Source organism: Lutjanus erythropterus, chromosome 12, assembly GCF_056507025.1.
Source record: "Lutjanus erythropterus isolate fLutEry1 chromosome 12, fLutEry1.hap2, whole genome shotgun sequence".
Classification (NCBI taxonomy): Eukaryota; Metazoa; Chordata; class Actinopteri; order Lutjaniformes; family Lutjanidae; genus Lutjanus; species Lutjanus erythropterus.
In genome coordinates, this window is record NC_139328.1 from 4,298,954 (window position 1) to 4,310,995 (window position 12,042).

Below are 12,042 nucleotides of genomic sequence, written 5' to 3' on the forward strand. Positions count from 1 at the left end.
TGTACATCTAAACACTGATATTATGTTGATTTTTATGAACCCTTTTTAAGTGGCTAAGATACCTTCTGTTGTAGGAGTTCATTGCTTTGCTTCTGCAATGGTGCAGTTCTCTGCTTCTCCTTACTGAGGGTGTACCGACCGACATCTACTGTAGGTACCGTGGATAAGTACCTGATTCAACCCCACATTAAATAATGTAATTGTCCATTTTAATTAGCAGGACTTGCAAACCCTTACTGATATATTATGATCATTTTGTGCAAAGAGCCAAAACTAAACTACTGACTGCACTTTTAAGTCTTTTGCACAGCACCAACAGATGTTACAGTGAAACTTTCCATCATTCATCTTCGTGGGAGCGAATTAAATTTCTAAATGAGACTTTTTAAGCTTCAGGAGATGAATGATCAAAAGGGGAAACAAGGATTTACTTGAGCGACAAATGTTTTGGGGAACCGATCCCAGAGCTGGATCATTAGTTACAGGACCAAGCCTCAGACCTGACCTGTCTTGTCTGTTGCGATTCATCAGTTTTGTCAACAACAACAACAAAATATAATTCTTAAAGTGTCAAAGTAAGCTGACTAATTCTAAAGTTGCCATAACATTTTCCCTGAATATCCTTTTGAGTTTGCATTACCCAAAACATCTGTGTACAGTACTTGAATAGCCTATTGTTGAAATGTTGTAGTTTGTCCTTAATGTTTTTTGTTTTTTTTACCTCTTTGACAGTCGTTGGCTTTGGGATTTTGTTATAAGCTTGATGAAGTGGCAGCAAAGGTTAGGGTAGGCTACTAAGGATTATAACTGTGAAGTGATAATGTTTTCCCACATTGTTTGTACAGTTCAAGTCTTTTTCCAGACAATTTGACCACTCATGTTTTTCCACTGTTACCTATAAGACTTAAAAAAAAAAAGCATGGGCTATGTGGTTTTACTCATCATGCAGTGTGATATAAAACTTAGAGCTACTGTCTGTATGATCATGTGTAATAGATGGCTATGTATATGAAATATTTATGTCATTATTTTTCAATAATGAAAAGAGTGTGTTTCATGGAGGTTTGTTGATCACATGTAACACAGAGGCATCAACAAAATGTTGCAGTGACCATTTCTTCTACACGAGTTAAAGGGATAGTTCACCCAAAAATAAAAAAATTCAGTCATTATTTTCTCATCCTCATGCCGACTGAAGGTCAGGTTTAATTTTTTTTAGTCCATAAAACACTGCTGGAGTTTCACAGGAAAACAGTGTTGCAGAATCTCCCAAACAATGGAAGTGAACCAGTGACCAGTTTTTAAATGGAAAAACACAACAGAATAAAACCATGAAATGCCTCTGTACTGCTCGTCTGGTGTAATCCAAGTCTCCTAAAGCCCCAAAATGCTAAATTGACTAAATAAAATGTTATTTACACCTTGTTTTTATCCTGAATCTTCACTGTAGATCTTTAGCTTGGAGCCACGTTCACGTGCACACTGTCTGAACTGTGTGTGTGTGTGTGACAGTGTGCAAATGGCATGTTGGGACTTTAGGAGACTTGGATTACACCAGATGAGCAGTATGGAGGCAGTATACGGGACCGAAATTGGGTTTCTCACAGCCCAAGGTGCTAACAAGACATAGAATAAAAAGGTTTTTTTTAACATTTGAAAACTGGTCACCATTTACTTCCATCGTTTAGGTGTGTTTCTGCAACACTGTTTTCCTGTGAAACTCCAGTAGTGTTTTACAGACTAACAAACAAACCCACCCCTCATTTGGCATGAGGTCGAGTAGATAATGACTGATTTTTCATTTCATTTTTGGATGAACTATCCCTTTAAAGCTGGAGTTTTAAGTTAAATATTTTACTTTCTTTGTAATATATGAATACATTCATTGTTTGTTAATATTTTTGCTGTAATAAATGATGGATGTGAGTTTCCTCCAGAGTCCTGTCTCTGTGCAATGCTGACACCTGCTGCTGCATCAGCTGCTGTGCATCAACAACCAGGAAGATGTTAAAGGGATGCGAACTAGTGTGGACACGGTGGTGGAGAGGCATCGTTAGAAACTGAAACTCAAGCCCAGCTGTTCTCCCAAATACAGTCGGCGAACAGAATCCAGCTGTTAGTCTGGAGCAAACTAAACCTGTGTTTATCGTCTCCTGCTGGAGGTTTATCCATCAGACAGACAGACAGGCAGACAGACAGACAGTGGTGCTGGCAGACAGTACAATGGGAATCACTAAACTGGCAGATTTGATCCGTTTAGATGCTCCTGGATCCATTTCTCACAAGGACATCAGTGACTACACCGGTAATACCTCCGATCTTACATCTCTTTGTGTTGTTAGCACAGTTATGCTAATCTTTGGCACCACTGTTAATCACTAACTGTTAGCATACAATCACCTGGCTGCTAACAGCTAGCTTAGCTAACTGTGATTATTAGCATTAGCGTTACTACAAAACCTCTTTAAATTTAAGCTAACCCTAAACGCTAACGACACTTCACTGAACAATTTGGAGAAATTAAAGTTTAGAGTTATTACCAGTAAAATCTCGCGTTATTTTGCCCGTGAAGTACAGCGATGGTAGTTGATGGCATCACTCTGTTAATTAAGGTACAAGTTTGAGGTACTTGTAACGTTTACTTACTTGAGTATTTACAAGGGGTGGAAGTAACCAATTACAAACACTCAAGCTACTGTCATTAAGTAGTACTTGTACTTTTATGAGTAGATTTTTAAGTATTTTTACTTGTACTTAAGTACTCATTTTACTATGTAATCTACTTAGTTACTTCCAAAATCATAATTGAATACTGGGCACAAGTTGAATTAGTAAACATCATCATCTGCATTTTTGTAGCCAATAAGACTATCTGATCACAAGTTGGCAACCAGGAGGTAAAGATGAAAAACTAAATCATTACTTAATCGATCAGCATTGAGGATGTAACCAATTAAAACTGTATCTACTAATAGTTTATCAGTAATCTAGAAATGGCAGTGATTGCACCTCATTTGACTTTGTTTTGTCTGGAGTATTCATTTGTTGAATAAGGAAACTAAAACTTAAGATGAGAAAAAAAAAAGACAAAACAAAACTGACAAAAATGAAAATGAAAAAAAAGTTTAAAGAAACGCATGTTTTGTATCTTATTAATTATTAATCGCTTGTTAGTATTTTCAGATATCGGTTATGGAAAACTGAAGTGAGTGTGACCACTGAGCAGAACAGAGAGGAAGTTTCGAGGAACTTAGACTGATGACTTTGAGAAACAGGCTGCTATTAATAATGTATTAAACATCAACAGTTAAAAAGTAACTAATACTCTGAGTAGTTTTTGAGATAAGTACTTTATACTTACTTGTATGTGAGTGCAGATTTTCAGTACTCTCTATTTACTATTTCTTGCTCTGTTGTCCCGTTTCACCTGATTAACTAGTTAGATTTCAGAGAGAAACACGAAGTTACTTTTTAGAGATTTTACTTTCAAGACATATGAATAACTATCACAAGTTAGGGCTGGGCAATAAATTAATATTGTGATATTATATATTATTACTTATATTTTATAATTTATATATTAGTATTATTCAGTGATATGGCGTAAATGTTAATTGTTCCTGTTTCTTTGTTTTTCTACAACACTGATACTGAGGTTTTTGTCCATACAGCCTGGTCTTAACATGAAGAAGCCTCCATCTTGATCAGATACAACATTAAAGAGAACTGATATCTCCAGAACTCTGCAGCTCACACCAAAAAAATCCAAATGGATAAATAGTTCTAGTACAAACACTAGGACAAACGTGTGTTTGTAATTTTTGGGGTGAACTGTCCCTTTAAATTTGACCTCTTGGTAAAAAGTGGATGTGGTTGACAAGCCAATTATGACTACATGGAAACTGTTTTGCATGATGCAGGTGTTGTGTTACACTTTACAGGAAAAGTAATCGCGATGGATACCTCGATTGTTGTGAACCAGTTCCGCGCAGCGACGCCGATGCTCAGGTGAGCTCCTGATGCTCGTCCAACCTGTCTGCAGGTTCATTTTTCTCATGTGATGTGATGATGATTCACCTCTATCCTTACAGGTTTTAATAATGTGTTGGACAGTTCTTAACCCAGTTTTAGTTTTTTCATCAGTCTCCTTAATTGTTTTATTTGCTTGATGCAGGACAATAATTTGATTCTTCTGAAACAGAGTCACATCTTTTCCTCGATCACAGGATTTGTCTTCTGATATGGTTGTTAAAGAAATGAGAAGCTGCTCACTGCATCAGTTAGGGTTCAATAACTTGTTGTCAGCTGAAACATATTAATCACTGCAGTAATTATCCAATGGAAGGATCTGACCTGTTTGCTGAGTTAAATCCAGGCGGGAGTGTCCACAGAAACACTCATTACAAACTTATTAAAATAATGCAACCCAACCCAACACCACCACAAACTGCAGCCATGTCAGTGTGTTTGTGTGAAACAGTCATCATTTCCTCTCTCCAGCCCCCTGACAGGTCTCTTTTTCCGCACGCTCACCTTCCTGGAACATGACATAAAGCCAGTCTTTGTGTTTGACGGAAAGCCTCCCAGGGAAAAGACAGCTGTTGTAAGTGACACCTTTGATTCTTGTGTCCTTTGACTCGACTTGATACGAAACATTTCCTCCCCGTGCGTGCAGGACAGTCACGGGTTTGAGACCTGTGCTTGTAGAACTGATCTCCTCACATGTGTTGATTAAAGACAATATGGAAAACTGATGTATACAAACTGATGATGACTGAAGCTCCTGTTTTTTTTTTTTTCCTGCAGCTTGAGAAGCGAGCCGGAGCAGCTGGCTGGAGGTCCCCGAACCACAAAGGCACAGGTACATCAGCACAGACTGATAACAAAGTTTATTTCTGAATTTTTAGGGCACCAGTGTGCATAGTAACACTCTCAAGTGGGAAGCAGAAAAATGTGACCCCACGACATCTAAGGGATCATTCCAGCATTTCCAAAAACTATTCATCCATAAAGTTACCAGAACCTAAAACATCAACTTGACTCAGGACGGGCTGTTATATCAGTGTAAACTTGTCAGTTGACCCCCTGACAGTATAACTTAACTTCTCCAGTTTAATATAAATGCAGCATATCCCTAATCCACTGTGCAAGTGTTGGTGGGTCACAGTTTTCCAACAAAGTCATCACATTCTTGAGAGATATACACTGGGAATATTGTCTCAATATCAAGTCTTCTCAAGTTAATCTTGTCTCTTTTTGTGCTCCGTGAAGCATCGTCCCTGACCAAAGATTGTCTGCAGCTCCTGAAGCTTCTGGGTGTCCCAGTCGTCCAGGTACGACCTGCTGAACGTATAGCATGGAGATTGCGTCCCTATCTTCTCTCACTTCCTTCACTGTCATTTTTATCTCGTTCTCTCTCGTCTCGTGTCTCTAGGCTCCAGGAGACGCTGAGGCACTGTGCGCCTGGCTGGTGAGAGAGGGGACTGTGGACGCTGTGGCGTCAGAGGACATGGACACGCTGCCGTTTGGAGCCAACATTCTCATTCGTCAGCTGAACGCCAAGAGGGACAGGTAAGAACTGTGCAATTCACGTGGTGCAGTAAGGACTGTATTACTTTGTTTTTTAATCAGTTTCACCGTCAAGCTGGCAATTTTCCAAAGTACGCCATAGATATTTATGTCGTTAAATGCATTTTCTGCACATTATGAGTAGCTGTGGATTCCCTACATGTCAGTGAGAGCATAAGAAAATCTACTAGCAGAGACCTGAGCAGATTAACAGCATGCTCAGATGTATTTTTTTGCAACCGTTGTGCAATTCAAAACATGAAGCATTTCATAACTTTTTTCTGGGTCTGGTGCATTTAAGAAACTCTTCAGAGCCGGGCGTTTATCAAGACGTTAGAGAACAGCACTGGATTCATGACCCATGTCACTGTCAAAAAATTAAACCGGCAAGATTGTGTCCTCTTTATTTGTGTTCATGTGTAAATGATAATGTCAAAGTGATGTGACATATGGTGGTCTTCAGCTGTAATGATATTGATGCATTGGCATAACCTGAGGCTGGGAGTCAGAAATCATCCTGTCAGCTGGTGGCGGGCCAGACAAAAATGCACAGCAGCAAACTGGGCCGAGCTGACAGAAGTATTTTAAGCCACACTAACTCAAAAGAAGACGAACTAGGTGCTTCTTATTTTATCTTGCAGGCCACAGCAGTGACCTGTAGGACAAAAATCAGGGTTTCTGCAGGTATTTCAAAGTCTTACAAAGTTTAAAATGCAATCATTTAAATTTTAGGCCTTAAAATATCTAAGACATGATTTTGAAACTAACGTTACTTCATTACTTAAACTATATTAAGTCATGCTTTTAAATGTTTTTTGGGGAAAACTTGTATTGATCAGTTTAAAATCCAATAATAATTTTAGGCCTTAACAAGTCAATCCATCCATCCATCCATCCATCCATCCATCCATCCATCCATCCATCCATCCATCCATCCATCCATCTTCAACCACTTATCCGAGGTCAGGTTGTGGAGGTAACAGTTCCAGCAGGGGACCCCAGACCTCCCTTTCCTTGGCTACATTAACCAGCTCTGACTGGGGGATCCTGTGGCATTTTCAAGCGAGGGTGGAGATATAATCCCTCCACCTAGTCCTCTGTCTGCCCCGTGGCCTCCTCCCAGCTGGACGTACCTCGAACACCTTCCTAGGGAGGCGACTGGGTGGCATCTTTACTCGATGCCTGAACCACCTCAGCTGGCTCCTTTCTACACAAAGGAGCAGTGGCTCAACTCCGAGTCCCTCACGGATGACTGAGCTTCTCACCTTGTCTCTAAGGGAGATGACAGCCACCCTCCTGAGAAAACCCATTTCAACTGCTTATATCCATGATCTCGTTCTTTCGGTCATGACCCCTTCATGACCGTACGTCGAACCTCCCTTTTTGTCACATCGGTGCGGTAAAGCGAACGCAATACCACTCCCACTGCTCCGATTCTCCTTAAAAAGTCATAAATATGATTTTGACAGGTCTTAAAAACCCATTGCATCATATTGCATTGCAGAGGGGCTTAAATTTCATTTATAATGGTCCTAAAAAGGCCTTAAAAGTTGTACATTTAAATGCAAAACCTGCAGAAACCCTGAAAAATTAACTGCATGTTATACAGTTTTGATGTGGCTTAAAATGTTTCTGTTTGCTGCCACTAATTTCTGCATGACAAGCCTTTGACTGGATGATTACATCTTTGATGACAGGACTTGTAGCCTCAACTAATGTCCACATCTCGCTGCCACTACGAGTCATGTCACTTTATTTCCATCCATCACTTTAACAGTGAGCGACTGTGAGGTTTCTAAACTGATCTAATGTTGATGAACAGTATGTTCTTCCTCTCCTTCACAGTGAAGTCACTGAATATTCTTTATCCAAGCTGTTAGAGAAACTCCAGATCAGTCATGAGGAAGTAAGACTGAAACTTTAAAAATGTAAAATATTACACCATTTTATGGAAACGCTGTATACAAATACTCAAGCTTTCCTTCTTTTCCAATTTTTTCCACCAGTTTGTTGACCTGTGCATTTTGCTGGGCTGCGACTACTGTGAGAAGATCGCTGGTTTAGGTCCTCGGAGAGCTCTGACACTGATCCAGAAGCACCGGACTATTGAAAATGTGGTTTTGCATGTCAACAGAAAGGTACGAGACGCACAACCTTTGTGTTTTTTTGCTTCATAAAAAAATTTGAAGATTTAATAAGACACTATTATCTGCTGCTCTTCAGACTCATCCTGTGCCGCATTCCTGGAAGTACAAAGAAGCGCGGAAGATATTCCTGGATGCACCACAAATTGGAGCAGCTCCTGAACTCACCTGGACCGAACCAGACGAAGAGGCCTTGGTTGAGTTCCTCTGTAATGTCAAACGCGTTAAGTACGTCCTCATGGCTCTGTTTTCGTTCAGCTTTCATTTCACACGCTTCTCTGTTTCATTCAAAGACCGTTACGACTGTATTCATGCTGGTGTGTTTGTAGCGAGGTGAGGGTCCGTCGGCGAATGGAGAAGTTCCGTCAGACACGGGAAGGCAGGCGGGAGGAGCGGGAGAAGGACAGAGCAGCAGGACGTAACAGGCAGACTCTCATGGAGGACTTCTTTAGAGTTACCAGAAAGAGGGACCAGGTGAGCATAACAATCATCTACAAAACAACTTTTAATTTTCCAGTTTTTAGGACTCAGTCCAGCAGCACTCCAATCAGTCAGGTTCTGAATCCATTTAATAAGTTTTAAAAATGTACAAATGAGTTAACATATTTGCTCCTCTGGTTCACTTGTTGTAAAGTCAGTGGGTTTTTGCTTAGATGCCCAAAATAAGATCTGTGGTTAAGAGATGATTGGGCTTCAAAAATCATAAAAGTGGTGTTCATTTGTAAACATTATCATGCATGCTATCACGCAGAGGTTATTTTCTGCTTTAATCCAAACTCCAATGGAAAAATCCCATTGGATTTTAGTTGAGAGAACCAGAGTGATGCTAACATCTGGGTTGGACTACAAAATACATCATCCTTTCAGAACTCTATGATTAAATTAACTTAAAACTATTTAATACGACATTTGAAATGTTTGTATTAGTCATGATTTCTGCTCACACTTTAGGGGTTGTGTCCACTAAAGTATTTTTCCCATGAGGCCAAGGTATACTTTGAATTGTTTGCAATGGGAGCGACATGTATTTACTCTCTGCTACAAATGCCAGCAGTGTGACGAGGCGTTGGCATCTATTCTGCGCTACACGGCATTTTATTGTGGTCACAGAGAGTTGAAAGTGTTCAGCGCTCGCCACTGTCACTTTTTACCCAGCTGTCCAATTAAATTGCAGAGTGGTATTTAGACAGATGCCACCTGCCCAAAGTACTTCCTGGGATCCATCAAACTTCAGCTCTCAAACCAAACAGTGGTTCTCACTGAGACGTTTCCTCGCCCACAAAATCCCTTGAACCAACATAGACTGTCTGTCCTCTCTCCCTCCATCCAGAACAAATCATCCTGTCCTGTTGTCCTGGGGACAAAATAAATTGCACCTGAGACACAAAGATAGTGTCTGGGACGACTCTGGGACAGTAGAGAAACTTGTTATTACAAAGGACATTATTACCTTTATTCCTTGTTGAATATGTTATTGTTAGGTGTTCAATTCTGAAAAAAATTGAGGTGCCACTGACGAAAGCTCTACGCTACATCAAACACTAACTTACACACAATCATGGTGTTTAAATATATTTTTCTTTTTAGTTTTAACTAAGAGGTATGTTCAAAGTGTGTGTACGTATGTTTCCATTGCTGTATACCAATCAGGATCAGGTTTATTGATCACACAGTTAAAAATAAACAAGAAACCGAGGTGTTTTATTTTTGGAGGACCCAAATAAAATCTCCAGTGACCCACCTGTGGGTCACGATCCAGTCTTTGGGAATTACTAAATAATATCTGTAATAATAGGTGCGTGCAACAAAGAAATTAACCATTAACTCCTGTGGTTTTTCTGTATCATAGCAACCAAAAGCGTCTCAGCTGAAAAAAAACGTTCTAAATCGCTCTCCGATTGCTCCCAGCTGTGCGGTTCCAGAAATAGACGCGTTTAGTGGACACGGCCCCTGTTCTATTCAGTCGTTCCAGATGTGGTGCGTTTGATTGTCTGAACAGTTGTTCTGTCGTTCTTCCTCCAGCCCCTGGAAGCTGCAGACGCTTTGAGCAGCAACAGGAAGAAACCAAAGTCAAAATAAGACCATCGCCACCATCTGACGCTCGCCGCCTCCACCATCAAAGTTGGACAGAAGTCGTTTTTAAACCCTGTCTGCCTGTCCAGACATCATGAAAAGAAAAGACACTGACAGACAGATCTGTGATCCTGATCTTGAGCCTCTGCCTTGATCTTGTTCTATTAAAATATCATGATGTCGTTAAATTTTGATTTTATTGTCTTTAACATTGATCAGTGAAGAATTTTAAGTTTCAGAAGCAGCAGCTTTACATGTTTGACGTTTTTATTGGCAGAGGACTATATTTTTCCAAGTGCCTTCTGAATTAAGAGGAAGCCAAAACAGTCATCGCTCAAGACTTCAAGTCTCCACCCCCAGTGACAATACAATAATCTGATCTTGTCTGAACAGCAGCGTCCACAACAATGCAGTTCACTGAGCAGTTCTTCAGTGCATCCAGCAGTTTCCTGCAGACGCACGGAGAAAAGCAGAGCAGGCGGTGGACGGCTATGAAAGAGAACAGTGCGCTCACTGTCCGGGAGGCCAGAAGTGGAGACAGGGGACGTCTCATCACTAGATATTCAATGAGCACCTGTTGAGTAAAGGGTGCCAAAGCAGAGACCAAAGACTTGAATCTTAAAACATGCACTAAACTGGGATCATGTCTGAAAGAGGTTGTGAGATGTTTAAATCCACGTGAAGAAAATGTTGTATTATTTAGGCAAAAAAAAAAAAACTAAATACACAGACTATGATGTATATTTTAGATTTTGTTTTTATATCCAAAGCTGTTGGCTTTTGTAAAATTAAAATAAAACATCAGTGTATTTGTTTGTGTGATGTTCTTATGGCAAGTTTGGCTGACTAGTAAGTGCAGTGCTTGCATAGCAACATTTTTACTTTTTTTCTGACATATTTCAAAATAAGTTGTGTCTATGTGGGGAACCCTTGATTTGTGTGCGTGGTTCTGAATTGTGCACCTTGTATAAACTAGTTATGTTTTAGAATGTTTCAATACTTTGGTTGAAATCTGACTAAGTTTAGAGACAGAAAAGACTTTGTTAGGGTGAGAAAAGAAATAAATGTTAAAATGATCAGACATAAAATCTTTTTGCAGGTCTGGGGTTCCCTTCTAGACACGACCCCAAATAAGAGTGTTTTCATAAAAACTGTAACACCATTTGTGTAATATTTGATGCACAAGTTTCTGAGACCTCTACAACATCAATATGATCAATACTTTACTGAAAAATCTGTTGGATGCAATCCGACACACGTCTTCTGCCCTCTGGTGGATCATCAGTTCACTGCAGGCAGCAGCAACCCTCTGAGTGCAAAATCCAACATGGCCGCCTTCATGCAGTAACTCAAATGTCTTTTCTAATTTTGAAGAAGTTACAGTAAGAAGAACATTCATACTGTTACTATTATTTCAATACAATTATTTACTGTATTGAAACAGCCTACAATTAATTCACATTTTTGTTTGCCCTGTTTTATAGTAAAGTGATGTTGAAAATGTGTGTATCAGATTGTTTATCGGTGAATCGATCAATAATTCTGTTGAATTTCATGATGCAGTCTGCATGATGTCTACCACAATCACAAATAAACACACAAATGTTAAATAAACTGTTGAAATTTGATTTTAAGATATATTTAGAGTGCAAGTTGAGATTTATGTTTTTTTTTAGCAACCGCTCTCATTATAATAACTTGGATGTTGCTAATAATTGGATTTTAATTGATTTTCAGTTTCTTGGCAGATTATATTGAGTTATTTTTCCCAACCACAGTGTGAAATGAAAAGATCTCTTTTTATATATAAAAAAGAACTAAACCAACTGAAAAATAAAAATTTCCCTCAAGCTATAACCAATATTTGTTTTTGTGGTCAATGAATTGTCCTATATCCCCACTGTATTATATATGATACAAACAAAATATCATATATGCAGTGGTGGTATGAGGTACTGAAAAGTACAAGTACTGTTACATTACTGAAATATTACTCAATTACAGGTTAAAGCACTGGTGTTAGAAGAATACTTAAGTAATTGATGATTAGTTAATTTTTTAACCACTGATGTTTAATGTTTTATCAATAGCAGTCATTCAATCAAAGAGTTCACAAATCAATTACTCATTAGGATACAAAACATGTTTTTTTTTTGTTTTTTTCCTCATTTTCAACTTTTTTCTGTTGTTTTGTCTTTTGTTTCCTCATTTTAAGTTTAAGTTTTCTTATTTGACAAAACAATTTTGCCAGACAAAA

General features: G+C 39.0%; 1 protein-coding gene across 1 annotated transcript; it reads left to right on the forward strand.

The window, feature by feature from the left end:
* Positions 1 to 1,649: 1,649 nt before the first annotated feature.
* On the forward strand, positions 1,650 to 10,589 carry LOC146317376 (putative flap endonuclease 1 homolog). Its single transcript, XM_084733016.1, has 11 exons — positions 1,650 to 2,305; positions 3,942 to 4,008; positions 4,501 to 4,603; positions 4,807 to 4,861; positions 5,272 to 5,333; positions 5,435 to 5,571; positions 7,414 to 7,474; positions 7,575 to 7,706; positions 7,792 to 7,940; positions 8,042 to 8,186; positions 9,735 to 10,589. The coding sequence occupies exons 1-11, from the start codon at positions 2,224 to 2,226 to the stop codon at positions 9,789 to 9,791; spliced, it is 1,050 nt and encodes a 349-aa protein (XP_084589142.1). The 5' UTR covers positions 1,650 to 2,223; the 3' UTR covers positions 9,792 to 10,589.
* The last annotated feature ends 1,453 nt before the right edge of the window (positions 10,590 to 12,042 follow it).

What these genes read in the sequence shown, in the direction of transcription:
- LOC146317376 (XM_084733016.1), top strand. Translation starts at nt 2,224, where the DNA reads ATGGGAATCACTAAACTGGCAGATTTGATCCGTTTAGATGCTCCTGGA. An exon ending in GCAGCGACGCCGATGCTCAG is followed by an intron (nt 4,009 to 4,500) that starts GTGAGCTCCTGA and finishes TCCTCTCTCCAG; the next exon opens with CCCCCTGACAGGTCTCTTTT. An exon ending in TTTTGCATGTCAACAGAAAG is followed by an intron (nt 7,707 to 7,791) that starts GTACGAGACGCA and finishes GCTGCTCTTCAG; the next exon opens with ACTCATCCTGTGCCGCATTC.